General features: G+C 34.6%; 1 protein-coding gene and 1 non-coding gene across 4 annotated transcripts in view; both read right to left on the bottom strand.

The window, feature by feature from the left end:
* The window catches only part of FAM83B (family with sequence similarity 83 member B), an 85541-nt gene that overhangs the window by 49858 nt on the left and 12490 nt on the right, over positions 1 to 23193 (bottom strand). For all 3 annotated transcript variants that reach the window (XM_025419073.3, XM_049092196.1, XM_025419074.3), the window contains exon 2: positions 16423 to 16926. In XM_025419073.3, coding sequence (XP_025274858.1) covers positions 16423 to 16878 — 456 coding nt within the window. In that variant the 5' untranslated portion in view covers positions 16879 to 16926. The remainder of the gene's footprint in view (positions 1 to 16422; positions 16927 to 23193) is intronic.
* Positions 1422 to 1529, bottom strand: LOC112641884 (U6 spliceosomal RNA). Its single transcript, XR_003124873.1, has one exon. It is a non-coding gene; the product is annotated as a U6 spliceosomal RNA (small nuclear RNA).

The raw sequence follows: 23193 nt of genomic DNA, 5'->3' as shown, positions 1-23193 counted from the left end.
CTACTGTGAAACTATGTAAATAAATCCTAAAAGCTATGTTGATTGAATTAGAACAGGTCTACTTTTACAAAAACATAAAATGGCAACTGACAGGACAATCTTTTATTTTAGGAATGAGCTGCATGGTTTTTTAAATTGGATTGTTAACTGGAATAAAGTATTTGGAATGTATCTTACAAAGAGAAAAAGGTTAGTGTACTTGGCTCATTGAATACATTTACTGTTTGAATGCGGCAAATATTTTTGAAAAAAGATGAAAAATAAACATACACTTGAAAAAAATTAACGTTATATTTTCCAAAACTCATATTTTCTAGAACAAAACTCTGAAGAACATAATGCTATAAAATTCTTGGTTTTGGCTTTATTCAGGGTTGTTTGTTTTCATCTTCATGTTTTAAATAGATTATGACATTATATACTTTGTTTAAAAAAGTTTAACTGAAAGTTAAAATATAAAAGTTATATATACATAAATAAAGTCTATATAAAAACTAATACTAAATTAAATACAGCTGTATATGATATTTATGACACAAAGTTAATTTTAATATTTTAAGCTTAGGAACATTTAAACTCTATTAAATTTCCTAGTAAAATGTTTGTATGTGTGTTTCAAGGAATTGCAGATCTCTCTCTAATATTTTAAACACACAAAACTGAAAGTCTATACCTAAACCATCATATGTATACATGAATGTCCATCCTTACATAGGTAGCATATCTGTATCTAAACATATTCTCACATGTATACTATTTGTGAGTAGTATTTTAAACACAAGAATTTACCATTTGTAGCTTCTATAGACAAAATTTCATTGGAATAATGGTTAAAATAATGAGTTGCATGACATGCACTATACAGAGAAATGTTTTGTGGGGTTTTTTTTTAAAGATTTTATTTACTTATTCATGAGAGACACAGAGAGAGATAGGCAGAGACATAGGCTGAGGGAGAAGCAGGCTCCCTGCAAGGAGCCCAAAATGGGACTCAATCCCAGATCCCAGGATGATGCATGCCCTGAGACGAAGGCAGAAACTCAACTGCTAAGCCCACCCAGGTGTCCTGAGAAATGTTGAAAAAGTAAGGCATGAGAAGTTACAATAAGATACAGAACAGTTTCCATTCACAAAAATGTTGGAAATGTTCAAAGTAAGAATAAAATAAAACAGGCCTTTAACTGATTCACTGGATGAGTAATATCAAATTTTAATACTAGACATAAATTTTAAATAATTTTTCCTAAAAATAAAAATAGTGATAGCTTATCAATTTTTTAACTTTTTGTTTAAATTCCAGTTAGTTAACATATGGTGTTAATATGGGTTTCAGGAGTAGAATTCAGTGATTCATCACTTACATACAATACCCAGGGCTCATCACAACAAGTACCCTCCTTAATACTCATTACCCTTCTAATAAAAATATGGCATGCTTCATGAATTTTCATGTCATTCTTGTGCAGGGAGCATGCTAATGTTCTCTGTATCATTCCAATTTTTAGTGTATGTGCTGCTAACATAAACACTATCACATTGGTTTTTATTTTAAACTCCTTTACTATATATCTGATATGTGTATTTTTTAAATTCACATACAGATTTTGTGATATTTAAACATACTAATGTATTCAAAATAAAATAAATGGGACTTCTCTAATACAAGACAATGATAATTTTATTAGACTAGTTCTCCTACTGGAAATAATAAGGTGAGGAAAAAATAATAAAGGCAGCCAGTATTTAAGGAGCCAAGATCGTAGATAGAAAAGGAATAACAAAGTAAGACAATTTTTTTCCTGCCACTTTTTCACCCTATACTTTTAAACATTTGCCAATTCAGAGCAAGGCACTGATGCCAAACTGTAAGTTATGGTGAAGACTATTCAGCAATTTCAGAGGGGTAGACAAAACAAACAAAACCGGGAAGCCAGTACCACAAAGGCAAAAATGACTCCATAACTCTTAATCACAGAGCAAAGGGAATCACAATAAAGGGAAGTCAAGAATCCTTGGAGTATTGCCCTTAAGATACCTGCCAAATCCTAAATTCCTCACTGAGTAAAAGGATAAGAAACCAAACAAAAGGAAGTTATTAAAAGGGGAGAAAGCTTAAGAAAGTTTTTGACAATCACATTAGAGTTCAGATTCTTCTAAGAAAGAGTCTCCTGTAAACACCTTCAGTGTTGAAAGGAAATCCCAGAAGTGTTATCCTAAGGGTAAGGAAAAACTGGGGATAGACCACTATTCTGAAAGACTAAATCTCAGTCTCATTATATCTCAAGCCCTATTTGAATAAGGCAATCTAATCTTATATTAGCTGTCAACCCAAGGAAAGCTAAATCCTCTCTAAAGAAAATTATCTCTGCAATTTTTTATACTAAATATCCAGCATTCAATCAAAAAATCCCAAGCACAGGACAGGACAGAACCAAATGACCAAACACCAAGAGAAAAAACAAACAATAGAAACAGACCTATAGGTGATCCAGATACTGGTATTATCAAACAGAATTTAAAGTAACTGTTATTTAGACATTCAAGAATTACATGACTGAGAAATACCAATGCTAAAATTAAGAGCTCAACAGATGAGTTTAATAGTAAATAATACTCAAATGAAGAAGGATTCATGACTTAACAATAACTATATAGAAAGAATCTAGAATAAAGAGAAAATTATGGAAATTACAAAAATGAATATGAAATTTATATGGGATATTTTGAATAACAAAGCAAAGATGTATACCATACTTCTAATTAGAATTCCTAAGAGAATAAGAGAAATAGAATAAGGTAGAAGCAATATTGGAAGAGATGCCACTGAGATATTTAAAACAGCAGGAGGACTTTAAGACACAGACTCAAGAAGCTTTACTATGTCCAAGAGGGGGAAAAAATAGAAAAATAAGTATTCATGTAGTTATATCATCATATTAAAGCTACTGAAAATGAGAGACGAACGAGTCTTAAAATCAGACATAGAAAAAAATACATTACTTTAAATAACATTAAACGTTAACTTTACAAATTGAAATGAGTTTTTAAAAAATTCTACAGTAAACACTATTCATATTTCATGTTATATTCAACATTGTAACAGAAGACCTAGCAATGTAATAAGGTAGTCAAAAACTTTGAAAATTACAGGAGAAAATAAAAATAGCATTATTTACAGATATGATATAGAAAATTCCAAGTAATCTATATAAAAACTATTGGAATGAATTTATCAAGTCATTGGACTCAAGTCAATATCTATTTAAAAAATTATTTCTATATACTAGTAAAAAAAAGACCAAAAAATTAGAAGAAAAAACTTTTAAGGTACCAATTTCAATAGTATGAAAAATAATAAATAATCCAGAACAAACCAAACAAATGATATGCAAGAACTATATACAGACAACTACAGAATCTCACTGTAAGAAATAACTAAATAAATGGAGGCATATACCTTGTTTATGGATTGGATGATTCAAACTGTTCTGTTCTATGTAATGTCAAGTAAAATTAGAATTTTTTTTAATTGATGAGATGATTTTAAAATTCTTACAGAAAAGCAGAGGATTTAGAATAGCCAGGACAATACTGAAAAACACAAAATAAAACAACAACAAACCCAGAGGACTTACACTACTAAATAGTGAGGCTTACCATAAAGCTAGGGTATCTAAAATACTGTGGTCTTGGCACAAGGTTAGAAAATAGATCAATAGAACAGAGACCAGAAATATACCAGTAGATAATTGGTTACTTGATTTAGGACAATAGTAACACTGTAGTAAAGCACAGAAAGGATGATTTGTCATTTAAAGATGCTGGTTCAACTAGATCTTTATACAAACATTAACATGGTTAATGATCTCACATCATACACATAAATCAATACTAGAAGCATCTGTATAGCCAAATATGAAAGATAAAATAAAACTTCTAAAAGCCAATAAATCTTAGGGTAACTATTTTCTCCAAGAAACCACAAAATAGCTAACCTTAATATAAAAAAATGAACAAATTGGGCTGTGTTAAAATGAAGAACTTCTGTTTATGTAAAAATACCATTACCAGGGTGAAAAAGTAAGCCACAGAATGTATTTGCAATATATGTTTCTAACAAATAATTCATATACAGCAAACAAAAAATTATTATGAATCAATTTTTAAAAATAATGTATTGTGACAGATGGTGACTACATTTATCATGGTGAGCATTCAGCAATGTAGAGAACTGTTGAATCAATATGTTGTACACCTGAAACTAATATAACACTGTATATTAATATTTCAATTAAAAATGAATCTATTCTTAAAAAGAAAATAAACTAGTTAAAAAAAAAGAAAGAAAGAAAAGAATAAGAATCCTGAGCCCTATGACAGAATGGAGAATCTATCTCATCTAAAATCAAGGGACAAATACAAAGGTGACAATATCCTAGGAGGTAACTAATCAAAGTCTGGCAAGGGAATTGACCAGAGCTCATTTAAACAAGTAAAATTTAACACTGATTTTTAAAAACTGAATAGGAGACAATACAGAAAAAGATGCCTCAAGTAGACAAATAATCATTATAAAATTAAGAGGGAATAAGCTGCCATGGAAGGCCCAGAAAACAGAAATTCAATAATACTAGAGTTTAAGGTGACTGATGGAAGCAAGAAGATAAAGCACAAAGGTAAGGACGCATGAAAATCCTCATATATGCCATGGTTACTGAGTTGGACTCTATCTAGTAGATAAGCAGGAATCAAGTAACAGTATCTGCACAAAAGTGTGGTGAGAATTCAGTTGGTCTGCATGGTACCAGCATAGAATGGTCTATCAGACGTAATACTGATGGTTTAGTGCTCTGTTTGAGCCCTCTGCCTGGGCTCAAATACCAGCATTGCCATTTCCTATTTCTAAATCCAGGTATAAATTACTCAACCTCTTTGTTTCTCACCTCTGAAAGGAGGCAATAGAGGTCTCTACCTTAGAGAGAGCTGATGTGAAAATGTTAATACATATAAAGAGCCTAGAACACTGCCTGGCACATACCACTCAATAAACATTAGATGATGTTAATGCCCTTGAGAAATTTAGTTCTCCTTCTCAGTAGAGGAGCAACATAACATTAAAGTCTGGTGATGGACAGGTGCTTAGGTGACTTGATTTCCGCTCAGTTCCTGATCTCAGGGTCATGTGATAGAGCCCCATGTAGGGCTCTGTGCTCAGTGTGGAGTCTCCTTGTCCCTCTTCCTCTGCTCCTTCCCCTACCCCTCTGTTCCTGCATGCATGCTCTCAAATAATTAAATAAAATCTTAAAAAATAAAGTCTAGTAAACGAAATTGAGAAGCTTGAATACTATCTGTCCTAACGTTGCTAATCAGTCGGTGACTTTGGACTTTTGGATTTTCTTAATTTCCAATTGTCCATTTGTAAAAAGACCACATGGTTCATGATTCTTTTTTTTTTTTTTTTTCCCAGTAATTGCTTCAGAATTTCAGCAGGCTTCAATGTGATTACTATGACACAGCAGATACTGATTTTTTTCATGATTATGGATTTTCCAGTAGCACATATTGGATTGGTATTTAGCCAAATGGCAATGTTTTTGCTTTTCACATTTAGTTAGTTGTTTAAAATACCTGTTTGAATTCTTCAGGGGGAAACTGAAAGGTGATTATTAATAAGAAATTAATAGAGTCCAATGGAAAATGTTGGTTTGTGAAAGAAAATGTGTACTTACTGATTTCTCCTGCTTTTAAGCTTTGCAAGTCAACTAATTATTGAGTGTTTAATTATTATCCAAAAGCAGTTATGAAGCTTTGTTCCTTTCTAAAGGAGAATTCCCAGGAGACTCTCAGCATATCAGCACTGGTGTACCAAGGAATGATAGGAGGTTACGATAAGGATGGGTGGGAGTAGAAGGGATCTTCCCTCCATGCAGCAGAGTCTGCCCTGGTGAGGAGCACCATATTATCACTGACATTGTTTACAACTGCCAGTATATGGTGTAACAAAAAGCAGAATGCCTTTTAGTGAATTTTATTGTTGTTTTTAAATTCCCTAGAGATAATGAACTTCCTTATTACCTGCATTCAGGGCAGGCAGCTCCCACTGTTTCTGCTTTGTTATGCCACTGATTATCAGTACAGGAAATCAATTATTTTATTATGGGAAAAATCCTAAGTGAAAGAAGTCAGAGGCAAACTTTTATACATAATTTCAAATATTATCTCAAGTATATTACATATAAACATTCTATTTCAGAAATCTATATAAGGCACTAAAATGCATACACAACACAGTTGTGTACAGATGTACTTCTCTATCCATCTATTTATCATACAGGGAAGAAAATATCTAAATTTTATTTCCTTATATCTTTCTTGTATTTTTCTAGATTTTCTATAGGGAATATTTGTACTCTGATAATAGGAAAAAATACACTATTTTTATATATACCTGTGTTGATCCAGTTAAGCAGTGTTTGTCAATCAATATTTTGAAGTTCTTTTATTTATATCAAAATTTTTCTACTTTGAAACTTCATGAAATGTCTCCATAATATGCTAATACCTAAAAGGTGGGGAAAAAAATCCAGATCCTTTATAATACATAGGTCACTCACATATGTTCATACACCCACAGCATTTTATCCATATATCTCTATGAATCTAATCTGTTAGTACAGCTTTCAAATATTAGATTGTAAACCATGTGAAGTGCTTCCTTTTCCACTTACAACATAACAGAGTATCTTACACCTAGCAGGGATTCAATAAGTACATAAAGATTTTAATTATGTATATTCATGTAAACTTCTTGTACAAAAATTAATTTTATTGACTTAAAATCTGATAAGATTTAAATAATAGCTTTCATTTTTTTAAGGGAAAGAGTGATTTTATTTATGTATTTATTTTTTGAAAGAGAGTGTGAGTGTGCATGAAAGAGGCAGTGTGCAGAGGGAGAGAGAGAAAACCCTAAGCTGACTATTCTTTCAGCACTGGGCTTGATGGGCTTGATCTCATGAACCTGAGATCATGATTGAAGTAAAATCAAGAGTCAGACACTAAACTGATGGAGCCACCAAGGTACCTTCAAATAACAGCTTTAAGATTCTCCATAATCACCTTCCTTAAGATACAAAAGTAGTTACATTTTTCTATTATAGAAGAAAATGAAATGTATATTTTCACTTCAAAAAGGCATCTGTTTTTATACTGAATTTTAGTCCACTTCAAACTATTGTTAGCCTTATGGTGAGTATTATCCCAATATGTTACAGCCTATTTTATATTGTCCCTACATTTTAACTAACCAATGTGAATGTGAATAAGCCTAAGACCAAGTTCTACATCATCACTGACTTACTCGAAAACATTTCATGACTTCCTATTGGCCATATCCACCCAGATGATTTAAAAGATCTCCACAATTTGATCTCAAGCTACCTCTTCCAGGAACTTCTGCCTTTTTATCAAACCCACTCTACTCACTCCATATTCCCTACTATCTGAAAATGCCAAATTTATTCACCCAAATGACCTATATATAAAGAGACCTCCCAAGTGACACTTTCCCAGTATCTTATTCTGTCTTTCACTCACCTGACCCAGCATATCAGCATTGCTAAATAATTGCTTTTGGGAGGTTCCACGTCCTAGCAGGTTATGTAAACTCCTGCTTTATCAGGTCCTGGGTCAGCATCCAGCTAGTCAATCTTCTTGTCTCTCACATTCTCTATTCTCCCATTTTTTTGTATCTGAATCTTATGTAAGTTACTTTCCATCCCTCACCTAGGCCCTCAGGATCAAGACTGATCCTCCAAGTCCAGTCTTTCTGTGTTTAGAGTCAAATGTGAACCCTAATCTCTACTTAGATATGTCTGTAGGTCTTGGTCGCTAGGCTATTGGTCAACCATCCTGGGGAAGCGGTGGAAATAGAAATTTTCAGGCCTCTGTAACTTAGTCTCTGTGCTTCCTGATTCCAACTCTTTGATGACTGATACCACCTTCAAATGACAATGCCATCATTCCAACTGTTCAGGCCAAACATTTTGGGATTATTTTATATTCTTTAACCAATTTCACACCCATATTTACTATCTTCAAAATATATCCAAAAACTAACCATCACTGCTTGCCATCTCGACCATCTAATGTATCATCATCTCATACTTGAATTATTTTCAAAGCCTCTGCTGTGCTTACTCGAGCCTTATAGTCAATTTTCAATATCATAGTCAGATGTATCCTTTAATATAGCATATTTGAAATGGTATCTTGCTTTTGCTCAAAATTCTCCAGCGGCTCCCCAATTTACATACAGCATAAGCCAAGGTCCTTATAATGGCTCATGTGGGCCTCCATGTTATTTCTCTGAATCTACCTATTCAGCTCCCCCTTTTTTTTTTCTTGGGTCCAGCAACTGGCATCTTTATTGGCATCCTATAACACAGAAGAAGCGTGTTCCTGCTCTAAAGCTTCTCCTATGTCTAGCCTGCTCTGCTGGAAATAGATGCATGGCTCATTTCCTCTTTCCTCAACTGTCCCTTTCTTGATGAGGTGTACCTAAAAGGTTGGCCAAATCCGACTGATCCACTCACAGCTGAAGCCTCAAGAGGCCATAGAACAACTTCATAATTGGGCTGCTCTTCTTTTACTTCTTCAAATTTCCCCTGTATTTAAACTGAAGAGACTGATTTCTTTTTAGTGCCTCCTGATATGTAGTCTTCATCCTAGAAGCTCCATGTCATCAACTTAATCATAACCTTCTGTCAGTGACAGGTACATTAACTCTGACTTTTAACAGCAACCTCATAATGGCTTTGTATATGGTTCATTTAGAAACCAGTGCAACTATATCTCTGCCAACTGGTGTTAATCCTAGATCCCCTCAACTATGTCTTCTAACACCTCTATTTAGGAATAGGCTGTCATCATTAGTTTCCAATTATGATCATTTTGGAGTCATACCTGTCACAAAAAAAGCAGATTACTCATCAGTAAAATATGGATGATAAAAAGCATGTATTTCACAGGGTGGTTGTGAAGGTCACTTTAAGGTAATGCATGTAAAGTGCTTTAGTACAGTGCCTGACACAGAAGTGTTCAGTAAATATTACCTGATACTATTACTACATTACATAATATAAATCCATTACTCAAAACCAGATCCCAGTTTAAGTCCTTACTATAAAAGCCAACAATTTTTTTTCAAGATAATTTGAAGAGTGACTAGTTTAAAAAAAAATAATAATAATTAACATAAAAGTATATATCACATGATGAATCTGTGGCAACTACAGAACAGTATGTAGAATCCATTAAATACAAAATACAAGTCTGGTGTTTCAGCCCTCATCATTTAAAAAAGGCTCCTGCAGCAAACCCGTTACATTTTACATCTCATTAGAAGGACTGATAAGCAAAGGTCAGTTATATCCTGTTATTCTCATGAAAGTTAACTTTTGATAAGATGCCTCACTGTGCACTTGAGTTCCTAAATTTATCCCACTTAGCTGCAAGCTATGTTTCATTTATTACATTTTAAACAAGAATGCTTACAAATGATCTTCCTTTCGCCTATGTTGTTTTCACTCTCTACTGGATACTACATGCCTTCTCCCCCTCTGAAGTTATTTTTATAGCGTGGCTCTAAAGGGATCTGAGTTTGATGCCTGGGTGGCTCAGTGAGTTAAGCCTCCAACTCTTGATTTTGGCTCAGCTCAGGATCTCAGGGTCATGAGACTGAGTCCCACGCTGGGCTCCACACTCAGCTGGAAGTCTACTTGGGATTTTCACTCTCTCTCTCCCTCTGCCCCTCCCCCTGCTCATGTTTTCTAAAATAAATAAATAAATCCTTAAAAAAATTCCCTTAATCAAATAAGTCAACTGCATTTTCAAATAGCTCAAATTTCATATTGTTCTTTTCCAACCACTAATAGAGGTATAGGTTAATATTATCAAAATGGAGTTTCTGATAAATTTATTGTCCCCTGTAAGATTTTCTAATTTTTCTTATTAAAGCTAAACTCTTAAGTTACTATTTTTCAAATGAAATTCTGTTAAAAAAAAATCATGGGTGGTCTTTAGATTTTACTTGATAACACAAGCCTGGTAGAACATCTAAGAAGAATAATTATGGTAAGCCTTAAATAATATTCCTTATCATTTTATTTTATTTTACTTTTTAAAATAATCCCAATACCCAATATGGGGCTTAAACTCATAACCCTAAGATCAAGAGCTGTGTGCTGTACTTACTGAGCTAGCCAGGCACCTATCCTTATCACTTTTTGAATTATATCAGAAATATTCAGCAAGTGATAATATCTCATAAAGTCAGAGTTACTTAAACCAACCTCGACACCAAATGACAAGTCTATCATGAACTTTAAAAGTTTACAAATTCTTGTTCTTGTTCATAAATATGAAACCCTTGTACAATGTCTTTCTTTAAAAATCTAATAAAGTTATCACTTTAAAATTCTAGAGGAAAATGGAATGATTTCTTTTTTCTCATGACCTATAGAATATGCACCCCTCCCTTTGATATAACCAGAGCTTTCTCTCTTTTCAGGGCTTCAGATTTTAAGTAAGAATGTATGGCTTAGAATTTTTTCTTCAACATGTAAAGCTTTACATAAAAAATGTTATCATATTTGTATATCCTGAAGCTGTCTTCATAGTAGGTCCTATTTTCCAATTTACTTACATTGAATCAATACTTTCCCTTCGAAGCAAACATTGGCAAAATGTTGTGTTGCTCTATAACTGATGTAGAATGTGCAATCATTATAATGCTTCAGAAATTGGTTTAAGCCTTTTCAGGAATAAACTTTTCATGAACAGCTAATAATCCAAACTGGCATTCCTAGTAAGACACTATCTTGTTGGGTATTGAACTTGGTCAGATGTTGCTCTCACTTTTAAAGAATAAATGCCAAATCACAATGATGCAAAAAGATAGACTGATGGATATAGAAAAGCCTGGAATAATGTAGTAAGAGGAGAAGGAGGTGATGGAAAAGGAAAAGGAGGAAGAATTTCAACATCACACAACGGGTATTAAATATATGGTCGGTGTCATGTTAGACATATCAACTATTTCATTCCATCCCCACAAGGATCCTATGGAGTATTAGCATCTCCATTTTAGAGATGGGAAAAATAAAGCTCAGAGAACTTGTAATATAATAGCTAAGACAAACTGCTGTTTGAGCTGGGATTCAACCCAGCCCTAACTGACTCCAAGATTCAGAGTCTTTGTATAATTAATTCCCTGAAACCTCTTTAAAAAAAAGAGCATTATTTGAATTTGGATAATTAGAGAGAGAGAGAGAAACTATGGTGTTTTTTTCCTCCATACAAGTTTTCAAGTCAACTAAGAAAACCCAAAACTTGACCTTGCAATAAGGTTAGAGTCCCTACATGGTGTCCCCTTTCCTCCCTCCTCTCCCTTAAGCAATTGTGCTAAAAATTATATACTTAATGTCAACAGAGTTACTGCAGAGTAGGACAAAGGAAGTAGGTAAATGAACTGAGAAAAATGTGAAATAGCACAAGAAGCTCAAAATATATGAGTATTACAGACACAGCAACAGTTAGCATAGCAAAGCCAGTGCAATTTTAATAAGACATCTCTCTCTCTCTCTCCCACATATACACATAACACACAAATGTGTGTGTGTGTGTGTGTGTGTGTATATATGAACATGTAATACATTTCACTTAGAGAAGAGATATTCAAATTAATGTCACAGGATTAAAAAAAAAAGTCATTAAATCTGACTTAGCAAAAAAAATTTCCTGGAAAAAAACTTAGATTGACTCCAATTCAAAGAATGAAAGTATTCACAGAGAGAGGTGCAACAGAAAGGGCAGAGAGTAAGTTTTCTTTCTTTCTTTTTTTCTTCTTTCTAAGATTTTATTTATTCATTAGAGACACAGAGAGAGAGGCAGAGACACAGGCAGAGAGAGAAGCAGGCTCCATTCTGGGAGCCTGACATGGGACTTGATTCCGGGACTCCAGGATCATGCCCTGGACCAAAGGCAGATACTCAACCCCTGAGCCACCCTGGCATCCCAGAGAGTAAATTGGGAACATCAGGAGAGTGATGGTACTGGCCTAATAAAGGCACTGATAAATACATCAATATCACTTAGTTGGGCAGGAAATAATCGCAAAGTCATACAGATGGAAGTAACACACTAGGCCACACACAAAAATATTCATGTACTGGACTAATTCAGCAAGGAGTACAACATATTGAAATAATCTTGAATTGGTAAGCACTCTTAGAGATCTGGATAGGAACATTAGATTTAAAAAAAAAATACTAAAAGGCTTTGCTTCATGTCTTTCACTACATAAATGAAGATACCTGGGGAGGTACAATGACTTGTTCAGTCTCTAACTAGTTAGTGGTAGGCCCCTGATAGTAGAGCCTCTAGTCTAGTACTACCTTTATAATGCCGCAAATCCTAGGAAAAGCCCCATCATCTGTTCACCTTCCCATTTGTGGCCATGGGCCAATTGGTGGTTAATGTTTCTCTGTATTACTAATAGCTCCCCAGGCCATAACAGCCACACCCAAAAACAATGACTCAAGAGAGGCAGTAAAGAACACCTCAGGAACTTCTTTGCCCTAATTCTCACTAGACTCTTGCTTACGTGTCTTCTCAGTCCCTATTTCAGAAGATTAAGAGTCAGACCTCACAGAAGAAGCTAGCCTAGAAGGAAACAGATGAAAATAGCATTCTGATTAAGCACATATTCAAGACCATCAGAAACTAGAACTTTATGGATATCCACCACTGAGTAGCTTGAAGAAAAATTACTTTAATGAAAGATGACTTTTTAAAGTAATTAGAGAGGATACTTTCATAAGAGGTGTTCACAGTAATTAGGAATACATGCATATATCATCTTGGGAACACCTCTTGAGAGACAAGTAATTACCTGGGAAAAGTTTTGCTAGACGTTATCAGACTATATAAAGTCGACCCAAATGTAATTACGGCAACCACATACGGAAAAATATAAGAAAGAGTTAGAAAAAAAGAGCCAGTAAATAAAAATATGGCCCTTTTTCAAAGGGCACAAGTAAGAAGTTATTTGTAATTGGATTTTCCCAAAGGAGAATTATTTAATAACAAAATAAGCAGACGTACAAAGAAAAAAAAAAAAAAACAAACAAAAGGAAAAAACAAGAAAACAAACCAAAAAACCCTCTATACAACTTCTAAGTGACAACTGGCAAAAATAAAAACGAATAAACAAAAACAAATCAATGGATTTTTGAAATACTATAAAGAGTATCTTCTGCTTATAAAAGAGTGATTCAGAGACTTGTGACTTTAGAGACAAGAGCATAGAAATCAGTAAAATTTAAAAACAAAAATATTTCCAGTAAAGATAGATGTTATATAGCATCATTTTTATTCCCTTTCTCAGGGGACTAGAAGGTTAATTTGGTAATCAGTCTTCTAATGTTTGGACCTCTAAAAAAAGTGTTTCTGGATTCTTTTCACTACTTTAAGATTTTTCCATAATATGACATTTATTTTCATAATTACCCTCTGTCAATTGCAAACAGAACAGTGAAAACAGACTTAAATTCTTCTCCAAGATCACTCTTCTTGGGTCCTGCTTTGTTAGCCCTACTTGTTTGGCTTCATATCTCAATAGTTTCATTATGTTGATTACCTAAACAATGTTCCTAAGAAATCTGAAGGCAGGAAAATGTGTTCTATTCATTAAAATAAACATTACTCACTTTATGGAAAAAAAAAATCATCCTCTTCATAATGCAATGACAATTCATTGAGAGTTATTCAATAAAGAGAATTTCTTCTGAAAATAGTTTGAAAATAAAAGTTTGATCCTGATAACTAATAAGTTTCCTTTGAATCTGAAGAATATAAGAACCTGACTCATCTGTTGAGTAAATGACAGTCATGAACACTACACATAATCTACAAAGCAATGGGTTCTGATAAGCTTTTACTTAAAAATAATATTTTCTCTTCTTAATTTTTTTTCCACAAGACCTTTTCCAGTTATGGGCTAAATAATGCAACATTTTGTAAACATGGGGTCAATAAGTTTTTTTATTCCTGGAGTACTAGATTCTTCAAAAATATTTAAACATTCATAATGACACACAAAGATATTTCCTAAAACACTAGAGAAATACACATTACGTACATAAATAGGCCACCGGACTTCAATATTTAACACATCTGGGTAGAAATTAAAATGTTCTCCAATACTTTTGGAAAACAAAACACTAAGTTATCTGGTATGATTTATATCCAATCACAATATACTCAATTCACAATGTTCAAATAATTCTCTTTCTTTTAATTCAGCGTGGGTATGTACACACTAAATCAAATAAAGGTAAAATTCTCTTTCTTATTCCATGCTATTTTGATTTTGTGGAAGAGAAGCAGAACATTAGATCACTGTTTTACAGTATGAACTTCACGTTCCTCATCTTGCCAATTCAAGTGGGAGTTCCCAGCAGATGATGACCAGGCAAGGATATTACTTTTACAGGCTCACTAAATAAATAGCTGCCACATTAGAGAGAAAAACACATCAAATGCTCATGACTAATGTTCAGTTTCCAGTGAGTGCTAACTCAAGAACTTATGATAGCTCCTGAATTTCACTTTGCATCACAGAAATGCAACGCTCCAAAGGAAACTAGCTGTGTTGTAGGCTGATGAATTCATAACTAAATTTACCATAATAACATTAATCTTCACTGATGTATTCTTAAATTTTAAGTTACTATTACAGTTCAAAATCATACTACCTCCTGGAACAGAAATTAGCAAATGATATGTTACTTGCTATTTGTTAACTCTACCTTCGCAAGGATTCATATATATTCTTGACTTTCATTCTATTGCTTTATAAAATACAATTGTAGGATGTGTCCACAGAGTATAGAGAGTACAGTATTGAAAATATTCATAGTACAATTCAGAAAATTGAAACGACAGTTTAATTCATTCAGTAAGTTTGGACACCTACCATGTGCCTGATTCTGTAGCTAATTTTTAACAAGTGGAGTAGATTAGCACTTTCTTTAATGTAATACTCCTAAATTTACAGCTAAAAGCCAGGTTATTTGAGTGCAAAATGTTTGAGGAAAAAAAGTTGCCTTACTTTTGCAAAGCCTACATTTGACATTAGTCTTAGAACATTGTGTCTCCCTAACATGATTGCTAGGCTTTTAGTTGCCTACCTTGCAAACTACAATGTCACTGCGAATTTCAAGGGTCTTATATTTCTGTACTTCATAAAAGCAAGCTTTTGAAGCATTTCTGGGTCTTGGTGACATGAAATAAAGCAATGTCATGTATGTGTGGATGCTCAGGTCCCTTTTAGATCTACATTTCTATATTGCATGGTTTCCATAAACGAGAAATAGACACAGTGAAAAATTGTAACTCCTTATCCATCCATTTTTAAAAGTCTAGGTTGAGTTCAATAAACAGCTTAGGTAATTTTTTGTAATCTCAAAATTGTCTATCATGGTACTGAGTACCTAAAAAACGTTCAATAACTTTTATTTGATTGATTAAAAGAAAATTTCTACAGTTTTGAGCCCTAAAATAGAATTTCTGAGATTTATAAGCGAATATAAATATTTAATAAACAGCACAGAGGCCGTAAAATGCTAAGTCCCTCAGGACCCTACCTCAGAATTTTACATTGTCATACCTGATTTTATACCATTTCCATACAAGTGAGAAAATAAATAAATCTACGGTTTATTTAATAGCATAAATGATGTTCAGAGAAAGAATTAGGGCTCAGTCCTTTTGATACATAAAAAATTTCACCAGATTTACCAATAATACATTTCCTTTCAGAGATTAAGGAAAATGTAATGAACTCAATGAATGTATCATGTCATCTTGTTGCCAGTTCATACACCTTAGCCTTCACAGGCAGCACAGGCAGAAGAAGGTATGAGAAGAGAAGGTCTCCTGTAGCAGGGACCTATTGCTCTGTTAAGTATACACAAGATACGGGAAGTACAACTCTATGTATTCATATTATATTTTTCTGAGAATAATAGGCATGGCCCACAAATATAGAGGTTCTTTTAACATACATATGTTATACTACTTTGGTGCCTTTTCCACATGTTTCATGGTTTTCCTTTAGAGTGGAATGAATAAATCACGGAGATGAAAAGTGCAACATAGGGAATATAGTCAATGGGATTATAATAGTTTTGTATGGTGATGGATGGTAACTACACTTGTGGTGAGCACCATATAAGGTACAGACTTGTTGAATCACCATGTTATATACATGAAACTAATGTAACATTGTGTATCAACTATATTTCAATGAAAAAAAATCCATTTAAAAGAAAAATTTCATTTAGAAATGGAAAATGTTACCTTTCTTGCTTCTTTGATCATCTTCCGAATAGTTTCCTTAATTGTAAGTAATTGTGCTCTTGGTGGATGAAAGAGGAGGTCTATATGGGTGCCTCCCAAGAGTCCAGGCATCACATATGGCCAGCCTAAGTCAAGATTTGGAGCTTCCACATCAGACTCAATGGGCCAGTAAGTCCCTGAAGATGAGGTATCATCATAGGAGTTATCAGTGCTGTGTGCTGTACTTTGTGCAACTTTCTGGACGTTTTTCAAAATATAATTAATTTCTTCTTCAGCTAGGAAGTCTGATACTCGTTCCTTGGCAAGAAATTCTTGGTATGCTTCTAACCCATGTTCAATTAGTGCATCAATGGCTACTCGATACCATTCCTTGTAGTGAGGCTCAATGTAATTGTCTGATTTACACTCATCATTCAACGAGGACAGCATTGATGAAGTTTCCATGCTTGCAAGCATTTGACAACAGCACTCTCAAATGTCCATCCATACAATGATGAGAGGTATCTGGGTGTTTGAAAAGAAGGAAATAGAGATCAGAATTCTGTAATGAAAATTTTTAATGATCCACATAAATCATTATTTTTGCATTTATTCGTTTCTACTACCAGTAGCTCTATAGGACACACACATCACATCCAAAGTGGCATTAATTGCACCATAATTCACATACGTATTACAAATAAGCTAAACAGGTTTCCTTTTGCAGATCACTAGTTGATTTTCCTTCTCTAAGGTACCTCTACTTTCAGTTTCTCACCTAAAGAAAAACATCTCCCCTTCTCTGACATCCAGGAAGGTCACTCTTCTTAATTTTAATCTGACACTACACATGGTCATATCCATTCATTTCTATAATTTTTTTTTAATTTGGATTTTACAATATTTTAAAATAGAATATAATCAGTACCTGGACATCCATTAATATAAGTTTTTACTAGTTACTTGTTATGCAGATACTCACATGCTAAGGGAATATAAAAAGCATGAAATACTTGCCTTCCAGAAATGTATTAATTAGTTGGATAGGCAAAATATACACACAAAACTGCCTCTTACCACTTTGAACAAAGCCATATATCGCTAAGGGCCAAAATTAGTACTGCCTGTAGTCAATGCTTTCAGATGAAGGCAAATAGAGATCAATACAGAATAAATGATTTAAGTATATCCCTATGCAGGTCATAGGCTTCAGCTGAATCTGAGGTACTAAGTAAAAATATGATTAGGTGGCAAGAAGGAATATTTTAATTCACACAAGAGTGGAAAACATAGCAAAAGCACAGAACAGATATGAGCTTGATACATTCGTAAGTTAGTAAAAAACAAAAACTACTTGGTCTGCTGGAAAGCAGATTCTTTTCACTAGAAGTAGGAGATAAATTTTAATAGACCTGGTGAAGCCAGGTGTTGAGGGACATGGTAGATTTTTGTGGTTCAACAAAACCAGTCTTTAAAACAATTAGTCTGGCATTATCAGGGGAAAGAGGGAGAGACAAGTAGCTAAGTCTTTCAGTGTTCAAACACCCAGTGAAGAAGTGACAGGAATATTCAGGAGCTGGTTCAAAGTAAGAACTCCTGAGATCTGATAGTTTGACAGCATTTAGGTGATGAAGAAATTTAAGATATCAAAGATAACTCAAGGATTTCTCTTAGGAATTCAAATCTGCCTAACCAAGCTCGGACCTCAACTCTCACAATGCCCACAGACTGTCATTCATCCAATCCTTCACTGTGTAAGATCACACACTAGACTTTATCTCAACCAAATAAGGGACTTTCCAATCTTTCGAAGCCATGCTCTCCATTGTGTAGACTCAAACAAAACTCAGCTTTATGATGTGCTATGAGCACTAAAGGAATAATTTCACCAAAAACATCTTTGTCAAGGGCCCTATTCCAATTTAAGATTTTCCACTTAACCCAGTGTTTTCGGACTCAAGACTATCTTAACTCAAACCTAATTTGGGAGGGTAACCCACAAAGCCATTACCATCTATTAACTCCTCAGATCAAAAGATGTAACAAATCGCTAATCATACAAAGGAGTCCTGAAGGAATGGAAAACAGAGCCACAAGTTTTGCTGAAAGGGTGGGGAGATCTGAAAAGATTCAGCACCCATACTAAGGCAGAGCTAAAGAATAAGGAAGACAAAAGGGTCCACTTGATTCTTTTAGAGGAGACAATCCTATCAGAATTCCTAGGCTCAAAATTTTTTACCAACAAAGTCTTAAAGTATAGAAAGCCTAAAGATTAAAATGATACAAGAGGGATCCCTGGGTGGCGCAGTGGTTTGGCGCCTGCCTTTGGCCCAGGGCGTGATCCTGGAGACCCGGGATCGAATCCCACATCAGGCTCCCAGTGCATGGAGCCTGCTTCTCCCTCTGCCTATGTCTCTGCCTCTCTCTCTCTCTCTCTCTGTGACTATCATAAATAAATAAATAAAAATTTAAAAAAAATTAAAAAAAAAATAAAATGATACAAGAAAATAAAACTAAACAAAATATGTTTGTGCTACTTTCAGGTACTACATAGAGGTCAGGGATGCTATTAAACATACTTCCATATACACAGGACAGCTACCTGCATTAAGAAATTATCTGGCTTCTTCTTTGCCAATTTGAATGCCTTTAATGTCTTTTTGTTGTCTGATTGCTGAGGCTAGGACTTCCAGTACTATGTTGAATAGCAGTGGTGAGAGTGGACATCCCTGTCTTGTTCCTGATCTTAGGGGAAAGGCTCCCACTGCTTCCCCATTGAGAAGGATATTTGCTGTGGGCTTTTCGAAGATGGCTTTTAAGATGTTGAGGAATGTTCCCTCTATCCCTACACTCTGAAGAGTTTTAATCAGGAATGGATGCTGATTTTGTCAAATGCTTTCTCTGCATCTAATGAGAGGATCATATGGTTCTTGGTTTTTCTCTTACTGATATGATGAATCACATGGATTGTTTTACGAGTGTTGAACCAGCCTTGTGTCCCAGGGATAAATCCTAGATGACATGATACTCTACATAGAAAACCCAAAAGCCTCCACCCCAAGATTGCTAGAACTCATACAGCAATTTGGTAGCATGGCAGGATACAAAATCAATACCCAGAAATCAATGGCATTTCTATACACTAACAATGAGACTGAAGAAAGAGAAATTAAGGAGTCAATCCCATTTACAATTGCACCCTAAAGCATAAGATACCTAGGAATAAACCTAACCAAAGAGGTAAGGGATCTATACCCTAAAAACTATAGAACACTTCTGAAAGAAATGGAGGAAGACACAAAGAGATGGAAAAATATTCCATGCTCATGGATTGGCAGAACTAATATTGTGAAAATGTCAATGTTACCAGGGCAATTTACACGTTTAATGCAATCCCTATCAAAATACCATGGACTTTCTTCAGAGAGTTAGAACAAATTATTTTCAGATTTGTGTGGAATCAGAAAAGACCCTGAATAGCCAGGGGAATTTTAAAAAAGAAAACCATAGCTGGGGGCATCACAATGCCAGATTTCAGGTTGTACTACAAAGCTGTGGTCATCAAGACAGTGTGGTACTGGCACAAAAACAGAAACATAGATCAATGGAACAGAATAGAGAACCCAGAAGTGGACCCTCAACTTTATGGTCAACTAATATTCGATAAAGGAGGAAAGACTATCCATTGGAAGAAAGACAGTCTCTTCAATAAATGGTGCTGGGAAAATTGGACATCCACATGCAGAAGAATGAAACTAGACCACTCTCTTTCACCATACACAAAGATAAACTCAAAATGGATGAAAGATCTAAATGTGACACAAGATTCCATCAAAATCCTGGAGAAGAACACAGGCAACACCCTTTTTGAACTTGTCCACAGTAACTTCTTGCAAGATACATCCACGAAGGCAAAAGAAACAAAAGCAAAAATGAACTATTGGGACTTCATCAAGATAAGAAGCTTTTGCACAGCAAAGGATACAGTCAACAAAACTGAAAGACAACCTACAGAATGGGAGAAGATATTTGCAAATGACGTATCAGATAAAGGGCTAGTTTCCAAGATCTATAAAGAACTTATTAAACTCAACACCAAAGAAACAAACAATCCAATCATGAAATGGGCAAAAGACATGAAGAGAAATCTCACAGAGGAAGACACAGACATGGCCAACATGCACATGAGAAAATGCTTTGCATCACTTGCCATCAGGGAAATACAAATCAAAACCACAATGAGATACCACCTCACACCAGTGAGAATGGGGAACATTAACAAGGCAGGAAACCACAAATGTTGGAGAGGATGCGGAGAAAAGGGAACCCTCTTACACTGTTGGTGGGAATGTGAACTGGTGCAGCCACTCTGGAAAACTGTGTGGAGGTTCCTCAAAGTTAAAAATAGACCTGCCCTACGACCCAGCAATTGCACTGTTGGGGATTTACCCCAAAGATTCAGATGCAATGAAATGCCGTGACACCTGCACCCCGATGTTTCTAGCAGCAATGTCCACAATAGCCAAACTGTGGAAGGAGCCTCGGTGTCCATCGAAAGATGAATGGATAAAGAAGATGTGGTTTATGTATACAATGGAATATTCCTCAGCCATTAGAAACGACAAATACCCACCATTTGCTTCAACGTGGATGGAACTGGAGGGTATTATGCTGAGTGAAGTAAGTCAATCGGAGAAGGACAGTGTATGTTCTTATTCATTTGGGGAATATAAATAATAGTGAAAGGGAATATAAGGGAAGGGAGAAGAAATGTGTGGGGAAATATCAGAAAGGGAGACAGAACATAAAGACTCCTAACTCTGGGAAACGAACTAGGGGTGGTGGAAGGGGAGGAGGGCAGGGGGTGGGGGTGAATGGGTGACGGGCACTTGATGGGATGAGCACTGGGTGTTATTCTTTATGTTGGTAAATTGAACACCAATAAAAAATAAATTTATTAAAAAAAAAAAAAAAAGAAATTATCTGGCCCAAAATGTCAATGGTGCCATGGTTGAGAAATCTTCATCAAGTTGCTCACTTAATATGCATGGTATTGTACTACTAATTAAAAACCTTTTGACACTCATTAAAGTTCTCTTGTGCACATAATACTGGACTCATTTTAACAAAGAAGTAAGATTTTCATTTACTTGATAGAATCAATCCATTGGAATAGAGTGTAGTTCCCCAAGATTTAGTGAGGTGTGGTGTTCATTTGACAATTCCAGTTCATGAAGGGATGGCATCCAGTGATCCCAAGAAAATCACATCTGTTATTTGTAATTGCTTAAGACAGTAGTTAACTGTTGGTTGTTTACAAAAATCTTAAATTTTCTTAGCACTTATTTCCTAATTTTTAAAATGTAACTTTTGGATTCCTATAATATGTGAGGTTAAACACCTATTATCTACTTAGAAGTTAAAATGCATGAAGTGCTTTAAATGCTTTATTGATTCCCAAGTTTTATCTACATAAATATATACTCTGCAACTGTAAAAAAAAAAAAAAATCATTCTTGAGCTATAGGTAAACTGTGAAATCACAGAGATCAAGAGGACCATGAAAGCAAAATAAAACCATGAGGACAGAGACAAAAAGTTAATGAGGGAAAAAAACAAAACAAAACAACAGAAGATGAAAAAAGTAAAACACTATATAGGATTAATCAAATAGGAATGCCAGATGCAATGCAGAAAAACACATCATAGAAAAAATGCAATGGCTATGAGCGTGGAAGTTGAGATATTACATAAGAGTTAAGATAAAAAATAAATATGCTTGATATTGTCCTGCTAGAGAAGCTATACCCTCTAACCACTGCCTAGAGATACACATTTATCACAAGAGCTGTTTACAAGGGATAATTGTGAAGGAACTATTTAGAAAAAATTTTTAAGGGAGAACAGTAAGGTAATGGTACTTGCATAAGTGAGTATTGCAATAATACAGCACCTGTATTTAGTTACAGATTTAATATGGCACTCTCAAGAGCTCAACTGCTGAACATTTTAAGGGTGTAATTTGAGGACAAAATTAATTGGGTATACCTTTAAGCATGTAAGGCTGCATTATTTTATTAATAACCATTAAAAACTCCTAGAAAGTATATATAAATATACATAATAGTTAATGAGTAAAGAAAAATAAAATTTCACTATCATGTAAAAGCTAAACCAACCACTAAGGTCATCTGCTAGTTAAGTGACTCATTCCAAAAAAATTGGCTTATAAAATAAGGGTTTCAAATCCATGCCTCAAAAGCATTACAAATTTATTTGATATTGAATCTTTGGTGTGATTTGTGGAAAGTATAAATTCTAAGTGTTAAATCTATAAAGGATACAAAACTAGGTATTAAACATTAGATTTCAATTCATGGGCTACTCTGGAAAATGTTTTGGCAGTTTTATCATAAAACTAAATATGCAAATGACATACTTGTTTATGGTTTCTGATCTAAGAAGATTCATTAAAAAGACTTCTGAAACAACAGGTTAGTGGAAAAATGCTCCAAAGAGAAATTACAACTTTCTTATCACAAATAGTTGGAGGTTATGGTTACTAATGTATAAGCAGATGATCGAATGTCAAGACTTTTTTTTTTTTTTTAATTTATTTAAGATAGTCACAGAGAGAGAGAGAGAGAGAGAGGCAGAGACATAGGCAGAGGGAGAAGCAGGCTCCATGCACCGGGAGCCTGATGTGGGATTCGATCCTGGGTCTCCAGGATCACGCCCTGGGCCAAAGGCAGGCGCCAAACCGCTGCGCCACCCAGGGATCCCTCGAATGTC

This window comes from Canis lupus, chromosome 12, assembly GCF_003254725.2.
Source record: "Canis lupus dingo isolate Sandy chromosome 12, ASM325472v2, whole genome shotgun sequence".
Taxonomy (NCBI): Eukaryota; Metazoa; Chordata; class Mammalia; order Carnivora; family Canidae; genus Canis; species Canis lupus.
The sequence above is the reverse complement of the archived record's forward strand: the minus strand, read 5'-3'. Positions and strand labels throughout refer to the sequence as shown.